At 33.8% G+C, this 21,176-nt stretch overlaps 5 protein-coding genes across 7 annotated transcripts; 1 reads left to right on the top strand and 4 right to left on the bottom strand.

The window, feature by feature from the left end:
* On the bottom strand, window positions 174–18,367 carry LOC109342861 (ruvB-like protein 1). Of its 2 annotated transcripts, XM_019580895.1 has the most exons (13): window positions 18,361–18,367; window positions 4,872–4,988; window positions 3,713–3,901; window positions 3,484–3,615; window positions 3,223–3,372; window positions 2,907–3,062; window positions 2,123–2,257; window positions 1,904–1,969; window positions 1,674–1,780; window positions 1,153–1,252; window positions 945–1,036; window positions 799–868; window positions 174–541 (listed from the first exon to the last, which is right to left on the bottom strand). In XM_019580895.1, the coding sequence occupies exons 2-13, from the start codon at window positions 4,959–4,961 to the stop codon at window positions 452–454; spliced, it is 1,377 nt and encodes a 458-aa protein (XP_019436440.1). In that variant the 5' UTR covers window positions 4,962–4,988; window positions 18,361–18,367; the 3' UTR covers window positions 174–451. The 2 variants fall into 2 exon arrangements, with proteins under 2 accessions (XP_019436440.1, XP_019436439.1); XM_019580894.1 differs by lacking the exon at window positions 18,361–18,367 and having other exon boundaries at window positions 4,872–5,061.
* Window positions 6,168–7,778, bottom strand: LOC109342864 (protein PLANT CADMIUM RESISTANCE 8-like). The gene is made up of 4 exons (XM_019580898.1): window positions 7,572–7,778; window positions 7,311–7,382; window positions 6,509–6,721; window positions 6,168–6,364 (listed from the first exon to the last, which is right to left on the bottom strand). The coding sequence occupies exons 1-4, from the start codon at window positions 7,735–7,737 to the stop codon at window positions 6,273–6,275; spliced, it is 543 nt and encodes a 180-aa protein (XP_019436443.1). The 5' UTR covers window positions 7,738–7,778; the 3' UTR covers window positions 6,168–6,272.
* LOC109342860 (probable plastidic glucose transporter 3) lies at window positions 6,620–14,253 on the bottom strand. Of its 2 annotated transcripts, XM_019580893.1 has the most exons (14): window positions 14,135–14,253; window positions 13,199–13,292; window positions 13,037–13,104; window positions 12,818–12,950; window positions 11,987–12,086; window positions 11,740–11,852; window positions 11,518–11,611; window positions 10,728–10,881; window positions 10,435–10,578; window positions 10,226–10,299; window positions 9,611–9,699; window positions 9,142–9,256; window positions 8,781–8,990; window positions 6,620–6,630 (listed from the first exon to the last, which is right to left on the bottom strand). In XM_019580893.1, the coding sequence occupies exons 1-13, from the start codon at window positions 14,217–14,219 to the stop codon at window positions 8,790–8,792; spliced, it is 1,464 nt and encodes a 487-aa protein (XP_019436438.1). In that variant the 5' UTR covers window positions 14,220–14,253; the 3' UTR covers window positions 6,620–6,630; window positions 8,781–8,789. The 2 variants fall into 2 exon arrangements, with proteins under 2 accessions (XP_019436438.1, XP_019436437.1); XM_019580892.1 differs by lacking the exon at window positions 6,620–6,630 and having other exon boundaries at window positions 8,662–8,990.
* LOC109342865 (30S ribosomal protein S17, chloroplastic) lies at window positions 16,545–17,209 on the top strand. Its single transcript, XM_019580899.1, has one exon. The coding sequence runs from the start codon at window positions 16,585–16,587 to the stop codon at window positions 17,029–17,031; it is 447 nt and encodes a 148-aa protein (XP_019436444.1). The 5' UTR covers window positions 16,545–16,584; the 3' UTR covers window positions 17,032–17,209.
* Window positions 18,111–21,123, bottom strand: LOC109342859 (rop guanine nucleotide exchange factor 12-like). Its single transcript, XM_019580891.1, has 7 exons — window positions 20,492–21,123; window positions 20,259–20,375; window positions 19,970–20,124; window positions 19,807–19,881; window positions 19,415–19,690; window positions 18,997–19,317; window positions 18,111–18,736 (listed from the first exon to the last, which is right to left on the bottom strand). The coding sequence occupies exons 1-7, from the start codon at window positions 20,739–20,741 to the stop codon at window positions 18,329–18,331; spliced, it is 1,602 nt and encodes a 533-aa protein (XP_019436436.1). The 5' UTR covers window positions 20,742–21,123; the 3' UTR covers window positions 18,111–18,328.

The following is a 21,176-nucleotide window of genomic DNA, read 5'->3' as shown; positions in this document are numbered from 1 at the left end:
TAAGAGTGACAGTTGTTAGGAAAGACAATTATGTATAAAAAAATGGATTAATTCCTTACTAAAAGGGTGAAGGGATAATAGTACCAATTTTTTTTTGACCAAAAGCTTGTTATTAACTAAGATCTAAATATAGAGAAGGTCTATCAATAGAACTACAACCACAAACTAAGATAAAACATGGGAAACCAATGTATAGGAAATAAATGGCATCATTACATTTTCAATTGTCATAAAGTAATGAAAACTCATCTTAAAATCAACTTCAATCAACTGTATCATATGGTTGCTTGCCTAGTAGGTTCTTTAAGCCCAGTGTTACCATTACATGAAAGAGAAAGATATATTATACAAGTCATAGCAGCCATGCATAAAACAGTTGAGAAGCAACATTCAAACCATAGATTCTTCTTCAAACTCAATACCAAGTCTTTACAACACTTCAAAAATAATATCATATGATGTATTTTTCTTGCTGCTCTTGAAGAAGCTTGGCTGATGATTTGGCATCCAAATATAGCGAACACACTTCGTCAAGATCCGCCTACAAATATACGATCAAAACCATACTCCTTTAGTTGAGAAGATAAAGATGTAGAAAACGAAATGTGTTATGGTAGCATTTTGCGCGCTGATAGAATTGATCCACCGAAAAGGGTGAAACCAGAATGTTGTGCTTTTTAATCTTGTCCTATTCTGTTCAGTTTATAGATTGCACCAACCAAAGTGGAACCCATATTTCTATTCTATCCTTTTACTAAATGCTACCTATAAATGGCTGAAATCTAATTTCTTAATTACCTTGCAGATGTTGTCTCGGCCGTTCATTTTTGCTACAATGCTGGCAGGTGATAAAAGTTGAACCGCATGCCTGATAAACAAACAACTGTAAGAAACCAAAGAAAGAAAAGGATTGAACTGGAGAACAACTAATCTAAAAGGCAAACCTCAAAGATGACCGTTGTCCGATCTCTCCAAGGGAAGCCAAACATTCCTCGTCCACAACCAGTTCCTCAACTTGAGCACGGATAGCTAAAATCTGTCCCAGGGGTAAGGAACATGTATGTTAGTACGTCCAGACTTTACAAGACTTGGGATGTTGAAATTCAAAAGGCTGTTTCAAAAGACATGATTCAAATTCAAATGTAAACAAACCTGTATCATTTCAGCAGGACCATAGGTTTGTGTTCGAATGATCGCCAATCGATCCAACAGGTCAACAGGTATGCCATGAGGACTGGTCATGTCAGTTCCTCTACAATAAGCAGGTAATTTAACACGTCAAATTTTGGCATCGTGGAAGTAATGAAAAATGGAACTATATCATTCTGGGAACTAATCAATACAATAACCTATGTTTTAGGGGAACTTTAAGACCTGAATAATACCATAAGAACAGTCGGAGTTTGTTTCATTGATACTCCAAAAGTCCAATGATATCAGGAGCTTTAGCACCAACAATGACAAATTGACTTGAAAGTTTACAGAAATAGGAATGCTAATTAAGTAGAGAACTATGGCGATGCTAGTATAAAACACAGGAAACTGATATATACAAGATCAAAAATATTGCTGTAACTAAAACACCAGACAAGCAATTCTCTCATTTCAATAATTGGGTTTCTCCAAATTTACCACGAGATCAGAACTTGTTAAAAGCTACTTTAGTTTCATACCTCACATTGCATATTCCTCTATTTGTAGCAAGGACTACTATTGGAGATAGAGAGCTCTCTAAAGCACGATTTAGATACGAAAAACACTCCATATCTAGCATATGTACCTGACAATTAGCATTCGGAAGTTAATTAAAAGAAGACTCGGTGCACTAAGCTCCCACTATTGTGAGAGTGGAGAAGCAGAATTGCAGATATGAGTTGATGAGAATGTTAAACAGAAAAGTCACCTCATCAATAAACAGAACTCCTGGGACAAGCTCTGCTACACCTTCCTCAATATACCGGTTGACAACCTGCCACCAGCATAAAATGATTATACAATACAACCATTAATTGATATAATATTTGAGAAAAACTCACCTTAAAAACCTTCTTTTACGCCCCAAAAATAAGTAGAACATAAAAACTATAAGCATGTGCCACAAAGTTTAGATAAATTATAATACCTTGTTAATCTCTTGTCTCAACTTGTCAGTGATTTCTGTTTTCCTGGGTTTCATCATCTGGCCCATAAGAGACAGAATATCTTGCCCACCTTGAGGTCGTGCATTGGCAGCATCCAGATCATGTAGGGTTACATCCTTTAAGAGAACGGGGAAAACACAGTAAGAAATTAACAATATCTAGTTAATGCCTAAAACACACTTTCAAAGTCTGAACCCATGACATATTTTTTCTTTACAACTGTTCAATGGTAAGTTCTCAGATCTTCTAAAAGCAGTTAAGCTGATAGTATTCATCTCCTCTCAACTGAAGCGAAGATAAAAAATACACACAGAAAGTCAGAAACTATGCTTAACATCATTTATCTCCTCATTACCTCGGTTTAATAGTTGCAACAAATTTTGACAATCACAAGAGAATGAATGAACTTAAATAGATTCTATTCCAAGTTAAATCCAGAGGATTTACAGAGAGATGTGAGGTAGTTTGACACATTTCATCATCATACATTAGTTCCCATCAATGCTTAAGTTCACACTTCCCAATATATGCATGAAATATTGAATTGGATACAGTAACAATTGTTAAGTCAAGTTAAGATTAACTTGAAATAGAAGCAATGTTGCTGAATATAACAATTAAATGAAGAAATGATACAAGGTATCAAAATACATTCCAAGTACAATAAAGTAGTAGACGTGCAAATATATAACAGTTTTATTAAATCAGCACAGCATGAGAGATATTAGTACAGAAGTATAAATGCCAAATTTCGAAATTAAATACCTGAACAATCTCCTTTTTCTTGTGAACCTCTCCCTTAGGAAGTGGGACATACTCCTCTGCTTCAAGGTCAAACTCTGTAGCATAAGCATCACTACGACCCACCCTTTTCACAGCCCCACTATTCGCTTCGATGTATATGACATCACCCATAGCTACCTACATTGGGGCAAAAATCCCAAATCAAAGCTTTAAAATCTCCACACTCTCAGATTGATCAACTCATTAGAGAGCATTAAAATGAAAATCATTTCTTCAAAATACATAATTTCTATTACACACACATAAACAAGAAAAGGATGGAAATTAGAGGCCACACCTTTTCCTTAATCAAGGCATCGTATATGGTGGGATCCAACTTCAGTTGTTTGGTTCCTTTCACTGTTTTCAATCCAATTATCACATGGCTAATACTTTTACCATAACCACCTGTTACACTTTCCGTTTCTTCTGGGGTGAGCTCAGTTACCTTACACAATAGTTGCAATACATCAGGGCTTGATATAAATAACAATATGGACATGATGAAGCAGACAACAATCTCATCGCAGTTTAAACAGGTCAATTACACTCAACATACCTCTCCCTCATAAACTTCCTTATTTTCCTTGATACGTAGGCCAATAGCGCGGCGGAAATTTTCCATCAGAACCTCCGTTTTCTTTACTTCGGATGAGTATACTTCTGAGCCAACCATTGGGCAAAACGGAACCTGGAAAAACATAGATAGTATAAAATCTGAAAAAGATGGATCGACAAACAACTAAAATATAAGAAAGCACCACATGGAAGGAGTTTTGGCAGGTAACCTTGGTCCCAAGCTCCTGACTGATCCCAAGGGCTAATGCAGTCTTGCCAGTTCCAGGTGGTCCAGCAAGGAGGAGAGCCCGACCTGCCATCTTCTTCTGGCGTATCATATCAACCACAAGACCTGCCCCTTCTCTCGCCTCCGCTTGTCCAACAAAGCCAGCAGAAAAAGGCAATGCTCTTCCATTTGGCTGAAGAAAAATAATCAACCAAAAAAATGAATACAACAACCAAGCCTTCCCATTTGGTGGGGTCACTAGATTTATCAAACGTTGTCATAATGTTCTATCAAAATATCCATAGGCAAATCATTGATATCTAAATCCTTCTTAACAATTTTTCCCAACAAGTTTTCTCGGCCTCCTTTGACCCTAATGACTTGCTACCCTCCATTTGATCTACCCTACTTACTAAGCTTCTATAGGTCTTCTCCACACATGCTCAAACAAACTAAAACAAGATACTACCATCTCTTCTACAATAGGTGTTACCCCAACTCTCTAATGTATTCATTTCTAATCCTATCTTCTCTAGTGTATCCACCCATCAAATGCATTAAAGTCAATATTTTCATCTCTGCTACATCGAGTCTAGTGTTGCATATCTTTTCAAAACCAAGAAAATAATTAAAAATAACAATTATGCAAGTAAACCATGTGATGATTTCTGCAAAAATGCATTATGATCACCCAACCACACTACAAAAATCCAACCTAAGTCTCTACTATCTATAGTTAATCCAATGCTTCCAAACAATTTGACAAACCACATTATTCCACCAACTAAAAAATTACATGGATGTATAAAATCCAAGACCATAAACGCAAGGGTTATATTATAGATTTCAAAATATGGAAGTAAATAAATAACGCAAAGACACAAACTTTTTTTGGTTTCCCACGGGTATCCTCACACCGGAGGCAACACTGTCAAGGCCAGGAACATCCACATGTACGTGGGGCTAACTCTCCCAGCGGGTATTTTTTCCATCCACAAGACTCGAACTCGAAACTTTGCTTATGGGGAATCAAGACACAAACTTTTGCAGTAAAATGAGTGAGAATGTGAAATAGGTCAGACCCAATAGATAAAATAGTAAAACTAAGCTAAAAAAGTAAACAACGGAATGTGGGTAGAGAGAAAGAGAGAGAAAAGGGTTACCTCAAGACCAAGACCTTTGATATGAGTATGGGTAGCAACACGCTGTTTCTTGGTGTTGGATTGAACCTCTTCTATTCTCATCTTATCCATTACTCTCTCCTTTGATCTTTGCTGAAACTTGTAGTTGGAATCAAAGTTTAAAACTTCGTTGGAAGAGTCGCAATTTCAAACTCAGCTTCTGCACTGTGTTACAGCGAGAAAGGGAATTTGAAGAATGATGTAATACTTTTCAGTCTCATTTCATTGGGCCGGAGCCCCAATGATTAATGGGTAGTTGATTTTTCAATCCACTAAGGTACCATTTTGTATAATTGTATAAATTTTGTTTCTCAAAAACTAAAGTAATTAAATTTTAAAGTTTTATAACTTTGCATGATACTCTTATTTAATTTAGTGAAGTTGGGAGAGGCTGAACTAGATGTATTTGTAGAGAGACACATATTATTTATCGATTTAGTTTTTTTTGTTTTCCACATATATCCTCATACTAGAACATCATATATGGAGTTAACTCTTTGGCGGTTATTTTTCATCCCCAGACGGTATTTTATATAGAAAGAATGATATTATGTTCATGTAATTTAAATTTTTCACCTCACTTTTTATAATTATGGAGTTATTTTTTTGGTATTACCAATGATATCTCATCACCTTTTGGACAAAGAACTATTTTTTTTTTGTGGTTGTCCCTCTCAACAAGTATCGCATACGATAATTGACTCATTGACCTTTTGACTTGTCCCGTGATCTAACGACTTTACACTAATAGACTAACTCATTGTTGGTATTGAGTGTAAAGGTCAATCTTTCTTAAATATTTAGTGCAAAATAGAATTGATTATTATCAATACAAATGATTGTTATTGCATTTTTATCGACAAATATTATTATGTTAGTTGTTAGTATGTTAGTATTTTATTATGGTGAGACTCCACCCTCAACCTCCTTCACTCTATCCATCAAAACCACCTTATAACTCCCTATTGTTATTGCATGAAGTCATGATAAATTTTGAACCTTGAATATTTAGCCCAAAAACTCCACCCCACATTAATATTGGAATGTTTGGAAGAGTGGCTGCAACCACAAAGGCAATAAGTCATGGTTTTAGACACATGTTGGGCATAAGCCACAATTGTAATGTGCACAAAACTGTGATTTAAATGGCCAATCAACATAAATCATATCTCTCGAACTGTGATTTAAATGTTATTTTTTATTTATACGATAATATATGATTGGTTTAAGACGTATAATAAAATATCGTTAGAAAGATATGTTCTTTATCCAGTTACAAGTATACAACAATAAGAATTACAAATAATATCCAAGTACAACATTAAAACAAAATCCAACAAACATAAATTATTATTTTACTGCTCTCTGATGAAAGAACTTTGTTCACTTGGACATGACTTGGTTTGAAGGAGGTTTCTTCAATGTTTGATCATCTTGTTGTCTTGCATGTTGTTTTGCAAGTATACCATTCCATCCTGCACCACATTATATGGAGCTATTATGAAAATATGTTTCTACAGCTTTTATGTGAATCTCTAGTCCCTTCAATTCATATCATTATTCATTACTATAACAAGAGAGTGTAAAAAAGAAAGAGCAAATATGAGGAGGTAAATTACCAAGAGCAGGGTCATGATCTCTACTTTGTAACTCTCTAAACTCCTGGCAGAGAGAACAACATGGACAAAAGATGTGAGAAATGACATCATTATATGGAGCTTCCACCAAATTATACCTCTTCCTTAACTTTGTTCTGTAGTTTGACCCTATAACCCAATGAGAGCACAATGCTGCCATCATCCATAGGTAAATGAAGCTCCCCACATGACAACCTGATATATTATTATTCACACTTATGACACATTCTTTTGTATTTCACCAAGGAGTTTTTAGTTACATAAGGTTAAATGATACTTATGCTTATTTAGACACATTTGAACTCAATAAATATGACAGAGTGCAATATGTTATTTTTGTTCTAAACATTCAAAAATCACAAATATCAAACCCATTCTTTAGGATATATTCTGCTTAAAATGATTATAAACCCATGTTAAATAATCCAAACATACCTAGTGGTTAGAAACTTGGGAAGGATTGCATGCAAGATGAAATATCTTTTATCATATAGAAGATGAAATATATCATCACATAGTGGGATAAAGACTTGGTTGATATTGTTGTTGGAATATATCAACAATAATGCTATTTGATCGTATTGACTATATTTCCGTGATACATCCAATATATTTAGTCTATCATAACATACAATTCAGAACAACACCTAACTACATGCATCAAGATAAAATGTTCAAAAATATTTTTCATATACGAAAAGATCAAGCCAACTCCACCTAGTGGAATTAAGGCTTGATTGTTGTTGTATATGATAGAGATGTATGAACGTGTCCGGGGGCTTACTCTGTTCACCACCATCCACCACTTCTGCTATCTGCCCAAATGTTAGACAAGGTAGAAATAATGTCATAGCAGCTGCCAACAAAAAAAGGTATGTATAATTAGATAAAGCACCCTGCATATGTTCTTTTATCAATGTAACAAAAATGTGTTTGGCATGTAACAAGTTATTGTTCTCAAGTCTGAAACAGTTAATATATCCATATAACTACTTCAGATTAATCTAAGAACCAAAGAAATTAAAGTAAAGTAGATATGAAGTACCATTTGTCTCATTCTCATGGCAGTCAAATAGTCCAGTATTCCATGGATTCCCAATCATATCTGCTTCATACCTTGGAGTAATTGAATTAACTGGTTCATTCTGTTGAATCTCCTGATCCTCAATGTTCTGTATCTCTACCTTTTCTTCTGAACTTGTGCTAGACATGCTAACAATGATACAAGCCTGGAAGTCTAGATTAAACAAGAAAATAGCAGAATCAACTTTTTCTTAGATAATGAGCTTATAAATGAAATTTCAGATTTTGCTTAGTGGGATATTGGATAATGATCCTCTTTAAAGGTTATATAACATTGGAATGCAGAAGGGTAGTGGGATATTGGACAATTCAAACTTAGTAAGTCAATGACAACATGGGTGGTAAATATCCATATCTGTTCACAATTTTTTTATTACAAAGTCAAAAGAAATGAAAATGTGAGTTTAGGTGGGTAACTAGTTGTTACATCAGTTAAAACATGTTACAGAAACCGATTTAATCAATTTCTGTAACTATTGTTTTTGGGATATTTGATACAATCCCACAGGTATAGCCAAATGTGATAGTGACTTCAACTCTGAGCCGGGAGTAGTAGTGATTATGTAAAGTCAGAATTGATTAACATAGTTTTTTTGTGGTGAAACATTAGCTATTCATCCTCTTAATAACTCACACTTGTGTTCACAACATTTACCACTTCTTCAAGTTGACTGATTTTTCTATATCCTTAGAAGCCACAACTTAGTGTTGCCTGCACGATTAAAACCATGAAAGGTGGGCCTCAACATTTCCACTAGAAAGGAAAATTAATCTTTTGCCTATGAATGATGTAGGATTTTGATCTTCTCAATTGTTTTATTCCTTGTAAGATTGTTGTAGTTTCATGCTCTAGCAGATAGCAGAGGCATCATTCTTTCAATTCAATTGTCCTTTTCAAGCCACTGAGATTTAGGTGTACATAGTTGGAAACTTCATTTATAAATCAATTAAAACCAGTGCACTCCACAGGGACAAAGAGAAGGAGGACCTAGTCCAGAATTACATTTGAAATTTATAAAGAATGATATTGAATTTTGCTTGTTCAAATGAAATATTCTAAGAAATATTCACTTCTATCATATTATAATTCCCCTGAAGTGTATCAGTGCTGATAATATGTTCAGCAATGTCAAGTAAAAAAGAAAACTCCAAAATTTGCAAAGGACTTCACCATCTGTTCTCATTGGTTTGTTGAGGTGTCTTCTTGTGGAAGAAGTGCAATCTGAATTTCTTGGAGTGACTTCCCTTTTGTCTCAATGACATTTTTCTTCACAAAAACCACAGCCATTACACAAAAAGAACCAAAAATAGTATACAGGAGTTGTGCCCCAATTTGCTCCAGCAAGGGCAAAAATAATAGACCAACAAAGAAGTTTATCACCTGTTAAACAAATGCATAAGCAATCTCAAAGTTCAAGATTACACAAGACAAGACAACCTTTAAGCAGATTCCAAGTTCATAAGATTCTCCAAATGAGTTAACTTCAAAAAATTAAGAAAGTGAATGAAGTTAGGAATCATTAAACCATTACCCAATGTATAGTCAGACAAAGTGAGATCGCCTTTGCTCTAATATTGCCAGGTAAAATTTCAGACATGAGGAGACCAGGAACAGGACCAGCACCAAGAGAAAATGTAAGGACAAACCTGCATTATCCATTCCACAATCAGCACCACATTAGACTTGTTGCCCTGTGTTTCTGCAGCTGGAATAACGTTCAAATATGTGCTTGCACTAAAAAACAAAAAGGAAGATTGAAATCTATGTTAACCACTTTTAGCATATACATGCAAGTTCATCTCATGCAAGGATAAGTTACACGTACTAACTATGAGCTTTCAAAAAACATTGCCTGAATATCCTTATGACATGAAACAGATTTCACATACTACACATGTATTTTATCTTCCTTAAAAATCCTTTCTTTCCCCTTTTCCATATAATAATTCTAATTCAGTTTTTCCCCTTCCCAAGCACATTGAAGCTTTCAGACCACTCACATTAACATCCCACCAACAGATAGATACATTGCTCCAGATCCTGATGCAAAAGAACTTGCAGCAATCACTTGTAGACCCATTGATACAGCCTAAACACGGAAAATAAGTAAATGCCAATTTTTTTCTCATTAGCCAACTTGTTAAAATTGAATAGAAACTGTAATAATTGGAAATGAATCAAAAAGTCTTAAACAGTATCATAGGAAAATTTATTTTATTGAAATGGCTTGAATTTCTTCACTGATGATTGTGAGAAAACCTGATAGGAGATTTCTGAAATAAAGCCATACACTCCGTGAGGAGGAGCTACCCAAAAGTGAAAATAAATTGGAATATGAAGTCAAAAATGGCAATGTATTTGGGTTCATATATATTTTAGATACGAGACCCTTGACCTCCTTCCATCTCCTACAAAGCACACCCTAAATACCATAATATTTAGTCGAGCAAAGCTGACTCCAGGTGCAAAGTCATATTACTGATGAATGCATAAATAGTAGTGTGGTTTAGTTTGAATATTTTACCAATATTTCTGATGAAATATTATGTACACAATATTCAAATTTAAAAAAGATTAATTCAGCCAAGCTATAATTTTCATTTTACTTTTCTTACCATTCCCAAAAAGCTCCAGAGGAGAAGCACTTTCCTTCCAAGTTTATCCATCAGAATCATTGCAAGAATTGACCCTAGTGTCATAAAAACAAGGTCGGGAGAAAACATGAAAAGTATCCGCAACAACCAAGCCTTAATCCTACTAGGTGGGTCATCCCACCTAGAAAAAAATAACATTGTAAGTAAATTGGGAATAGACCAGAGCATACCCAATAAATTGCAAATTCCTACACATGTGTTTCCTATTTGTGATGAGACATCAAAGCTTTTGAAGATGGCTGAAGAGAAATAGAAAACTGCATTTATTCCAGATAGCTGCTGTAAAGCAAAAAGCGTACATCCAATGAACATCACTGCAAAAATGCATTCAGTAATCAAGCAATTATAAGACATAACTACATAAGTGGCTCAAACAAATGTTTCGAGAAAATTATGATATCATTAAGCAATCATCAAGATATAAGTATATAATATTCCATGACCAAACTACTTAAATATATACCTCTGAAATAGCGGCCATAGAGTAACTCTGAGAGTTTTACTGTATTGGACTCATCACCTTTTTCAGATTTTGACAGTTCAGCCATTGCAGATTTCACATGTATCCCTCCCAAAAGCTTCTCAAATGCAGCTTCAGCTTCAATGCTTCTTCCTCTCTGAACAATGTCAAAGAATTAAAGTGCATGTAATAACCTAAACAAATTTTTTTTTAAATGTTACCCTAGGAAGCCTATTTATAAGTAACTTGTTCAATAATAGGTTAAAAATGATATCAGGAAGAACTTATTTATTTACTTATTTTGGCAAGGAAGTTAACCGTCATGTGAGGTTAACTTAGAAATGTAGGAAAGAGACATTAGTCAAGATGGGAAAAGAGAATCTCTTTCTTTCTGAACAGGTGAGAAGAAAAATATGGTGAATCCCAACTCAGCTGGCAATAAAGCCTTCCTACAACACCACATAAGCAAAATGTTGTCTGAAGAAGGGAGGCAGATGAAACAGAACTTCAAACACTAGAAAAAAAAAATATAGGAATATACAGTGGATTATATTCCCTCTGGCTGGGTCTTTTAAGTCTTAACTGTCTGATCAGATTAAGTTCCTACTTAAAGCCTAAGCTCATGGTCAATATTTTCTAGCACTTCATTCCACTCAATTGAGTAGCCTTAAAACAAAGGATTGAAAATAATATAAAACAAATATGTTTAAGTATACCAACTTTAGTTAATACTTCAAAGTTATAAATTGTTTGGGTTGGAGGACTTAGACTTATTAATAGTAGAATAGATAACCTTGAAAAGCCAATGAGGACTCTCTGCACAGAATTCCATTAAAAGGGCAAGTGCTGCAGCAGGAATGGCAGATACCCAGAAACAAATCCGCCACCTGACAAAAATTTACACAGAACATACAACATCAAAATAAAAAAGTTGCGAGAGTTAGAATTGATAGATAATTCTAGAGCAAATATATCCATGAAATCACTAAGTCTTATCTTAACATTCCATACGTACCAACCCATTATTTTATTGGCTGGAAGTCCAATAAAGAGAGCACTCATAAGTCCAAGACATGTTGCAATCGGACTTATGCTCCCAAATGTACCCCTTACAGCTGCAGGTGAGACCTATCGGTGCAAATGGTTTTGTACTTAAACTTTGCTTTTTTTGAAAGATTTTAGAAAACTGAAAAGACATCTATTGAAAAATAACACAACCGCATACTAAACATAAATAATATTGAATCGATCATCTAATATACCTCAGCCACATAAAGAGATGCAATAGGCGGGGAAAGTCCCATTCCAGTGCCAACAAATAACCTTCCCAAAAGCATACCCCACAGGCTTTTCGATGTTGCACTGTAAAAGTTGTAACTTGCCATTAATAAGTTTATAGCTTTATCCACAGTTTTATATAAAAAAGCATTTTGATGCTGGAAAACATTAATCTGAAAACAAATAGTGGGAGAACATATAAAGCATATTTCGATATAAATAGGGACCACACTTCATGCTTTTTGTTTAATGGCAGGTGGTCGATCCCAACAGGTTATATCAAAGCCAAGGTTAAAAGTTCAATTCTCGCTAAGTCATGGGCCGCCGACAAGGGCTGGGATTGTGATTGTTGGTTGTGGGCCATCACTAGGTCTTGACGAGGCCATGTTGATTAGAGTCGGGTTGAACTAGAGATTCGATTCTAGAAAGACATGAACTACTAGCTATAGCTTTTGGGCTAGTGGTAAGCATTGAATCCAACTTCAAGGATTGAAAATGTAATAAATGGATTTAAGCTATTCATGAGTAAACATAAAAGACAATTTGTTATACCAATTTGTAACAAAAGAAAATCAGCAATGAGCAAATGTTAACGTTGTCTGATAATGAATGGAAAGAAATCGAAGTAGTTAAGCTATTTAGAAGAAAATTAACCTCCTTCCAAGGAGATACTCACTATAGGCTGAGTACATATATTGTTAGTAAACAGCATAAGTTACACATTTTTGTAGACATGAAATTTATATCTAAATAATTTAGCAAGGTAATACAAATATCAAAGACAGGAATAAATTTGTGACTTATACAGCAAATACCTCATTGATGCCCCAATGATCATAGGCAAAGCACACAACTGAAAACCCCTTCTACGCCCGACCCCATCTGCGATCCACCCACAGAACAGAGATCCAACAAAAGCACCTCCTAGACATGTACTCACTACAAGACCTTCATCAAACACAAGAACAAAAGAAAATTGAGAATTTTTTAGACAAAACATCATAAACAGATTTTTTGTCAGTGAGATGAAGCACCTTCAGCCATGGTACTTCCTCTAAAGCCGAGGTCTGTGGAAATGCTCTCTAAGGTTTCATTGACTACTCTGCATGAGCAATGGTAATGAGGAAATGGATAGTTTCTTATCAAAACAAGAAAAACGAATCTGGGTCAAACTTCAAAGTGCTAGAAGGACATACCCAAGATGGTAACCATATGAGAATGAAGAAAGAGAAGCCACTAGTACATACAAGAAAGAGCGCTGCCAGGAAGGTTTGCTATTCAGTAAACGTACTGAAGACATGAGTAATGAAATTCTTCTGTTAGTGACATCATTAAAACCAAGATATACAACAAATAAAGAATAAGGTATTCTAATGTGTGTATCACTGTTGTATGCATGCATAATTTTTCATTGCCATCCTAATCAAAACTCCCATGCTCATAAAGGATAAAGATTTTCAATGTCAAAAGAATATGCTCACTATTTTTAAGCACAATTTGGAAATCTATACTTATCCACAAATGTACCTACCCAAAAAAAATCATATGGGAAGCACTGATTATGGATATCACACAAGACACACAGGTATGACATGGTTAAGATAACATGTAAATCTTAAATTTAAAGAGATGAGTAATGTTGTAGAAGTTAGCCTGAGTTATTGAAAACATGATAAAATATTAACATTATCTCATTATATTATAGATTTCTATATATAATGGTATATAAACTCAAAAGGAATAAATATAAATTGGTGCAGCATATAGTAGGGAATGTTCAAAAATGTCAGTGACGACTATTTTTAAGTGTCCATGTTTGATAAAATATAAAAACAGAGGGAGCACAAACATGTAATATATTTAAAATAACATGCTTCCTAGTTCCTACTATATCCTATATTGCTATATTAAGAAGGATATATGTTAGAGTCTCACATTTAGTAGAATAGCAAAGTTAATATGGTACTTAAGTCACGAGGCTCTCACACCTAATAAACTAGACTAGTCTTTTGGGTTCTCATCATGTACTTAAGTCCTAACAATATACATGCAGAATCACCATAATATAAAATCAATTTACCCCATTTTTAAAATTTCTACTAAGTCATAATAATAATAAGGGTAAGTAATACCTGTATTATCTTCTTTAGTATCATAGGCAGATATGTATTCCCTGGATGTAACTCGCTTATAAGGATCAACATTTCGCCCCCTCATGGCAAAACTTCACACTCAACTGCTACAATACAATAATACATCAATGTCAATAACACAATTCCAAATAAATTCTCAGTAGCCATAATTGTGACCGCACTATATATCTATAGATATTCTAGACGAATCGTTAATCCAATAAATCTCACCTTATTATGAGAAGAGAAACAGAGATAAAGTAGATAATTAAAATTGAAGAGAAATGAAAATGGAAGGAAATGCGATGAATATATCATACATAATAAGATTAAATAATGTGAAAACTGAGAAATGAAGAAAGATCCAATCTAAGCGGTGATTACGGAACACTTTAGTGTCGTCTCTTAGTTAGAGCTAAAATGCGCAATGGCATTTTAAGAACACGAAGCAACTATCTCCTGTTTCGCGCTTCTTTTCCAACTGCTGCAATGCCACGTGTCTCTAAACTTATGTATTGACAATTGTATAGATTTATGCACATACACCCCATTATTTATCATTTATTTGGATTACATTTTTTTAAAAAATCAACAATTATTAAATATCAATAATAGTATATGATGCAATGATAGTATATAAAATTAATACATTATTGTATATTCATCTTTTTTCTCAAAAGGAAAATACTTAGCTTCCTCGTTCTCCTAGACCCTAAATAATAGTTGATCTCATGTTATTGATGAAAATTTAGAAAATGAGGAATTTATATAAGGAAAAGACATATGAGTTAATAATGTAAGATTTTTACATTGTTATATTAAATGTTATACATATTTAATAATTATTAACTTAAAAATAATTGACAAAGATGAATGGTGTAGTATTTTTTTTATGCATCTTTGTACTAATAATATATATATATATATATTATACTCAATTTATATTACGTCAATTTATTCCCTTTTTCTACATGAGCAAAGGTTATAAACATTGTGAGAAATTTATTAATTTATTAGGTAAGAATAATTTTTATTTAGGTAGGAGTTAATTGCTAAAGTATTTGTTTTCTTTCAAATCTGTCAAGGTATTTATCTAATTTCATTTTGTAAACTACATCTTTAATAAGGGAATGGTAACAACACATTCTTTTGTACATTCTTTTCTACTAATCAACCCCAACAAATATTGAGAAATTAATCATTTTCGAATCATAAAATATACAAGTTAATAGTAGGAACCAAACTAATGACATCATGCTTAAAACACTTTACTCCTAATGTATTGAGTTTTGTCATATTTCTTATTTTTATTTTTAAATTATTCTTTAGACAATGATAGCATGCTATGCACAATGATATTTGGATAAATTAGGATAAATTGAAGACTAATATTGTAATGGTAGATGCATTAGATCATTGTGGGATTAGTCATTATCTCCAACCAACATCAAACTTTTTTTTGGTGAAGATTTGAAAGATTTGATCAATGGAACATGGTAATGTAAAGAGAAGTAGAGCATCACACCATTCTCAAAGGTATGAATTAACTTTGATGTTTTAGTTTGTTCAGATAACGAATCGGAATGAACGTAAATAATCTTCTCTAGTTCAGATTGAGCAATCTTTTCTTTTTCCAAATCTTTTCATATTTAAAAAATATAATACATATTTATAATTTATTATTTGATTATACTATTGTTTATTACTTGTATTTTTTCATATCATATTTATCCTTTTTAATTCATTTTCTAACATACACTAAATAATATTATTTTAGTCAAATTATATTTAAAGTTTTCATCATTTATTAACTTCTTAATCTATATGCATAACCTTAAACATAATCCCCAAGTATCATCCACTATATAAATCAAAGTTGATCCACTTCTTAGAAGTGTAGTCATATATCTAAATGAGATTACATATTATATATAAATAGGAGGAGAGATCCATTTATTCTAAGAGTAAGTTTTTTAAGTTTATTTCTCATTTTATCCATTAATTTTAGGAAAATCCAATAATTTCAATTAATGAGTAAATGTAAATCATTTATATCGTAGAATTAATGAGAAATAAGTTTAAAAAAATTACTTTTGGAGTAAATAGATCCCCACGAAAAGAAAAGATGAAGATTCCTCCATCATGACCATCCATCTATGAACGTACACCATTTTAACCTACACCCTAGTTCCACAAAAATAAAAGAGTATAAAATCTATCCACTGTCGGTCTAAAGTTTATATACATGCCCTCCATTATCCACTATTCATTTAGATTAATTTTTTTTCTAAAAGTCAATAATAATTAAGTATTGGTGAATGATGCAATAATAGTGTATAAAACTCATACACTACTATCCATACCTATATCTTTTTTTCGGCAAAAAAAACCCATTTGTTGCTAATAAATACTCTCTCCTTATCCCATAGAACAAGAGATAAGAAAAAACAATGTGGCTTCTCCAACTCCCTCCAAAGCTTTCTTCTCCATTCATCAATGGCTTCACTCCTCTCTCTCTTTCTCTCTCTACCAAACCCTCTTCCATTCCCACTCCAAACCCACCCTCTTTCCTTCCTCCAATCAAGGCCATGAAATCCTTGCAAGGCAAGGTTGTTTGCGCCACCAACGACAAAACCGTCGCCGTCGAAGTTGTCCGTTTAGCACCACACCCCAAATACAAACGCCGTGTCAGGAAGAAGAAGAAGTATCAGGCTCATGACCCTGATAATCAATTCAAGGTTGGTGACCTTGTTTTGCTTCAGAAGTCAAGACCCATTAGCAAGACCAAAACTTTCGTTGCTCTTGCTGCACCTGATAGGGGTTCTAAGAATGTTTTGGAAAAGGGTGATTTGAATGGGGAAATTTCGATTCCGTTTGAGTCTCAGAAGGAACCCTAGATTCGGATTGATTTTAATGTGTTGTTGGTGTTAGTGTTTGTTTTTTTGTTTATCTGTGTTGTTCTTTATTTGGGTATTTTGTGTTTGTGTAATGTGTACGATTGATATGTTTTATTTCAGTGTTTAATTACTTCTGTTTCACTAGTTTTTGGTAATTAATGGAATGAAACTTCTATGATATAATTATTTATTTATTTCAGATATAAGTTGCTTGGTGATAATTTGGATGAGGAAAAAAACATGATAGATTATTATTTGAAAAATCAAAATAGAAACTGAGGAATGAGGAATTTGGAGGCAAAATGTTTGTGGATATGGTTCATGATAGTACTATAGTAGTTATATAGTGTAATCAACTTTAGCTATAGGGAAAAGATTTGATTGTTGTTGGTTGAATTCAGAAAATATTTGGTATATGATTCAAGATAGAAATGAAATGAGACTATGAGAGTAAGAAAAGATATTGATAGAATTATTTGGCACAAGCAAAAATGAAATTTGTAACTTTAGTCATGGTTGGATAAAATGTAGAATTATATGGCAAAAGCAAGACAGTATAATTGAGTTGCATAGTTTGGCTGTATGATAGTAATGTTTTGTGACAGTCAAAGCCCACAAATATATCATTATTTTCATTTAAGTCCTATCATTTTTAAATATTTCATCTTTTTAAACTTTTAACCTATCATTTTTTTACCTAAACATAACTTTACAACACTAATAAAAAGTATTTATTTTATTTCTACATTGAGTAATAAAAAAGTGAAAAGAGATAAGGTGGTTGATAAATTTCAAGCTCAGAACATTGTTCTAGTCTCAATGAGGTTCTACAAGGACTTATTGTCACATTCTTTTTAATCTATCATTTTGATCTTATTAGTTGAGCCAATTGGCTATTATTAACTAACTTGATGTTCTTGCAATGACCATAATTATGGAAAGCAATGCTTGTAAAAGTGTCATGTTATACTAGGTATCATGCTGTGAGATTACTATAGCTTGATTTATGTCTATGTTTTGACTGCAACAGAAGAAATGGAAGGTAAGGAGAGTTTGAAGATGATAGGGAGAGACATGTATCATCAAAAATTGAACTTTAGTACCTACAAGACTACAAATCCTTCTTATGCAGAGGATAATATGTGAAAAATGCTTCAAAGCATATAATTTTTGTATATTGATTCCTATGTACAAAATGAAGGAATGGATCAATCAACATTCCAACAAATACCTCTCTATACTTGTTTTTATGCTCATCTTTATCCACCCCTACTTCTCTCCCTCTAAGACCTGTTTTTTAATGGCGCGATGTAGGACTTCGCATCACACCCAAGTTCTCAAGGTAGGACACTTTCTTGTTGGTCACTACATTTTGAAGTTTTTGTTGCTTTGAATCAAGTTCTTTATGAAAATCATCTGAAGCTGCAAAAGACTCCTTCTTTGTCAACACTGCTCCACCTTGATCAGCACCCCAACCCATGAAATCTAATAGTGTCATTGAACCGGGTGTTTCTACGCTACCCTTGTCTATTACCTCCTCTCTAGAACTTGGCTTTGAAACTGAACTTCGGGCATTACTTCTTCTTCCTACTGAATTTTGAGCTTGATAATCGGCTTGGAGTACATCATCAATCCTTGAAAGAACCGTAAAGGCCAAACTTTCCAATATTCTTGAATAGCTTTCAAGAACAGCTTGCCCCACATCCTGCCATGTTAACAAGTCTTTTATCATGTTAATGATTATGTTCCACTCTATTCTAACATATCTACTGAAATGCTACTAGTGTATTAGATGACCCTGCCAAGCTTGTTAGATTCTGATATTGTGCAGCACAAAATGAAAAAAATGTGTACATATATCATGTTGTGGCTCTAGATTTTAAGACCAAATGAACCTCTTCATTGCTACTCACATGTATGCAGATATTGTATATAACTCAAGTTGCTAATAGGACATGCTCTTACCCTATTGAATTGGATTTTGCTTATATCCAATGCAGATTGAGGAATGCCAGGGAAACGGTGCTTTAAGAGAAGTAATATGGTTTCTGCTCTCTCTTCAAAGAGTTCTCTTTTTTCCAAACTCACAGCAGAACTCCATGTTGATTTGGAATCTTTTTGGTTCATTTTCCGCTTCCAAATCACTATTGACGCTTCTATTTTGTTCTTAAGGTCTAGGATTTTATGTTCCGATGATAAGTCCATGGTGGATAGGAATTGGTCAGGATCAAAAAATTCAACTGTAATACTCCGGTAGATCGAATCCCCTAGACTCGCTCTTCCATTCTGCAAAAGAATAAAATTTTATGTTCTGTGAAATAGATGTCAAAATATCGACTCAGGTACTAACTTTTCAGCAATTACTAGTTTTTGTCTTTCTCACCTTGGGTAAGGATTCAATATAGCTTTCAGGGATCTCCATTTCTGTTAGAACTTGAGCATTTATTGCCATAGCTGCTTTAAGTACTTGATTTACACTATCTTTCTGGTACTGCAAAAATTTCCTAGCTATATCAGATAGACCTTCTGCAGGAACCTTAGGAGTAGGTAACCACCACTTTTCATCATTTTTGCTCTTTGCATTGCCTTTATCTGAATCTTCAGAGTCTTTTGATACATAATAGAACTCATTTTGATCTTTGAAGTTATCTAGGCAACCCTGTCCATTATAGGAAATGCTAGAAATAATTAACAATCAATTGAAACTTGTGGGAAAATATTCATCATTTTTAGCTCAAGCTGACTAGAATGAGTAAGCAAGGTTAGTGATCTTACAATAAGCATTGCATCAAGCTTGTGCAAGGCAGGGATATTCATGAGGAGATCGGTTCGTTGTCGTGTAGTCATGATCTATTCGATTAAAGATAAGGTTTAATCATATAGTTTATGAGGAAAGGGACAATGACAGAGGATGAGAGTGTGAATGTTTGCCTGTTACCTCCATTTGTGAACCATCCTTAGACTTTTGTTGTGAGGGAACCATTTCAACAATGTAATCTGTAACTGATAGAAGCCAATCAATTTCTTTTCTCCATCTTGATTTTCTTTCTGCTGCCATTGGTTCTAGCCGCCTTTGTTCACCAAAAATAGAAGCTGAATTATCAATAAGAAAAGAAAAAGAATGAGGGAAAATGGTCTACGTTTTAACAGTTGTCACACCCCGATCTTCGGTTGCACAACCAATAATCAGGCAATATAGAAAGAATGCAAGATATCAATATATATACCAGCAAGGTTTGTGAATGCATTTGACAATGCCAAAGCAGATGAAACACCCTTTCCTCCACCTGACATATCCTCACCCAACAATAGTTTGGCAAATCTCTCCTTCATCTGTTCCATTTCTGAATTAAACCCAACCATGAATATCAAACTTATAGACAAATCCAATGCAGGTTGAAAAGATCATGCATATGAATGATATTCATTGGAAGTTTCATAAAATAGCATGAATGTTCACCTTGCAATAACCTCTCTTTGGCTTCTTTGGCTGCTATTTCTTCCTTGCTTATAACTCTTGCCTTAGGAACATTTGATCCTTGGTTTTTTGATGATGCTGATCCATCTTCTATAGGTGAAGTAGGATCCAATATTGTAGCACTTTCAATGCTCAAACTCTTTGTATGCCTCCCTGTGCTCTCAAACATCCCTCTGAAATTGAACAGTTTGGACCTATAACCTTCCTGTTCTTGTTCCCCTGCTTGAACCATCTTTAGTTAACAAAAAAGTTTCTTAGGAAAACTTTGAAGGTATGAACAAGCAAGAACAAAACATGGGGTGCTAGAGGACCCTTTGGGAGAGGGAAAATTGCAGAAAAGAGAAGCCAATGATACAAAAAGAAATGTGAGACTAGTTCTTTTTTTTGGTTTTCTTTTTCTTCTTCTTTTTTTGAGTTATGTTTATTTGAACGTGGGGTGCATGTTGTAAGAAATGGAATGTGTATTTAAGAGAGAGAAACAAAAACATTGTATTATAATGTTATGAGAGTTTTGGTTTTGTAAGAATGTGGAGAATTGGATGGTTATTGGTTAAGGTTCTTAATTTAAAGGTCAACTATACCTAAAGAATAGGGATTACAGCTATGCATGTGATAAAGATCAGTGGAAGGTTCAGATCCCTTAATTAAGTTGAAGATTGTAGAAAAT

This window comes from Lupinus angustifolius, chromosome LG03 (assembly GCF_001865875.1).
Source record: "Lupinus angustifolius cultivar Tanjil chromosome LG03, LupAngTanjil_v1.0, whole genome shotgun sequence".
NCBI classification, from domain to species: domain Eukaryota; kingdom Viridiplantae; phylum Streptophyta; class Magnoliopsida; order Fabales; family Fabaceae; genus Lupinus; species Lupinus angustifolius.
The sequence above is the reverse complement of the archived record's forward strand: the minus strand, read 5'-3'. Positions and strand labels throughout refer to the sequence as shown.

Bases quoted from the DNA above. Each gene is read 5' to 3' on its own strand.
- LOC109342860 (XM_019580893.1), bottom strand. From the start codon at position 14,219: ATGAGGGGGCGAAATGTTGATCCTTATAAGCGAGTTACATCCAGGGAA. The intron at 12,951-13,036 runs GTGCTTCATCTC...TGTTTGATGAAG, and splicing joins AGGAAGTACCATGGCTGAAG to GTCTTGTAGTGAGTACATGT. The intron at 9,257-9,610 runs GTGAGTGGTCTG...TGGATAATGCAG, and splicing joins TCTGTTGGTGGGATGTTAAT to GTTTGTCCTTACATTTTCTC.
- LOC109342861 (XM_019580895.1), bottom strand. From the start codon at position 4,961: ATGGATAAGATGAGAATAGAAGAGGTTCAATCCAACACCAAGAAACAG. The intron at 1,781-1,903 runs GTGACTTTTCTG...GCTAATTGTCAG, and splicing joins GAGTTCTGTTTATTGATGAG to GTACATATGCTAGATATGGA. The intron at 542-798 runs GTAATTAAGAAA...GTATATTTGTAG, and splicing joins GCCGAGACAACATCTGCAAG to GCGGATCTTGACGAAGTGTG.
- LOC109342865 (XM_019580899.1), top strand. From the start codon at position 16,585: ATGTGGCTTCTCCAACTCCCTCCAAAGCTTTCTTCTCCATTCATCAAT.
- LOC109342864 (XM_019580898.1), bottom strand. From the start codon at position 7,737: ATGTCTAGCACAAGTTCAGAAGAAAAGGTAGAGATACAGAACATTGAG. The intron at 7,383-7,571 runs GTACTTCATATC...TTTTGTTGGCAG, and splicing joins CCATGAGAATGAGACAAATG to CTGCTATGACATTATTTCTA. The intron at 6,722-7,310 runs GTAAGCCCCCGG...ATAATATATCAG, and splicing joins GGTGGATGGTGGTGAACAGA to GTTGTCATGTGGGGAGCTTC.
- LOC109342859 (XM_019580891.1), bottom strand. From the start codon at position 20,741: ATGGTTCAAGCAGGGGAACAAGAACAGGAAGGTTATAGGTCCAAACTG. The intron at 20,125-20,258 runs GTATATATATTG...TTGATAATTCAG, and splicing joins TGCATTCACAAACCTTGCTG to CTTCTATTTTTGGTGAACAA. The intron at 19,882-19,969 runs GTAACAGGCAAA...TTAATCGAATAG, and splicing joins AGGATGGTTCACAAATGGAG to ATCATGACTACACGACAACG.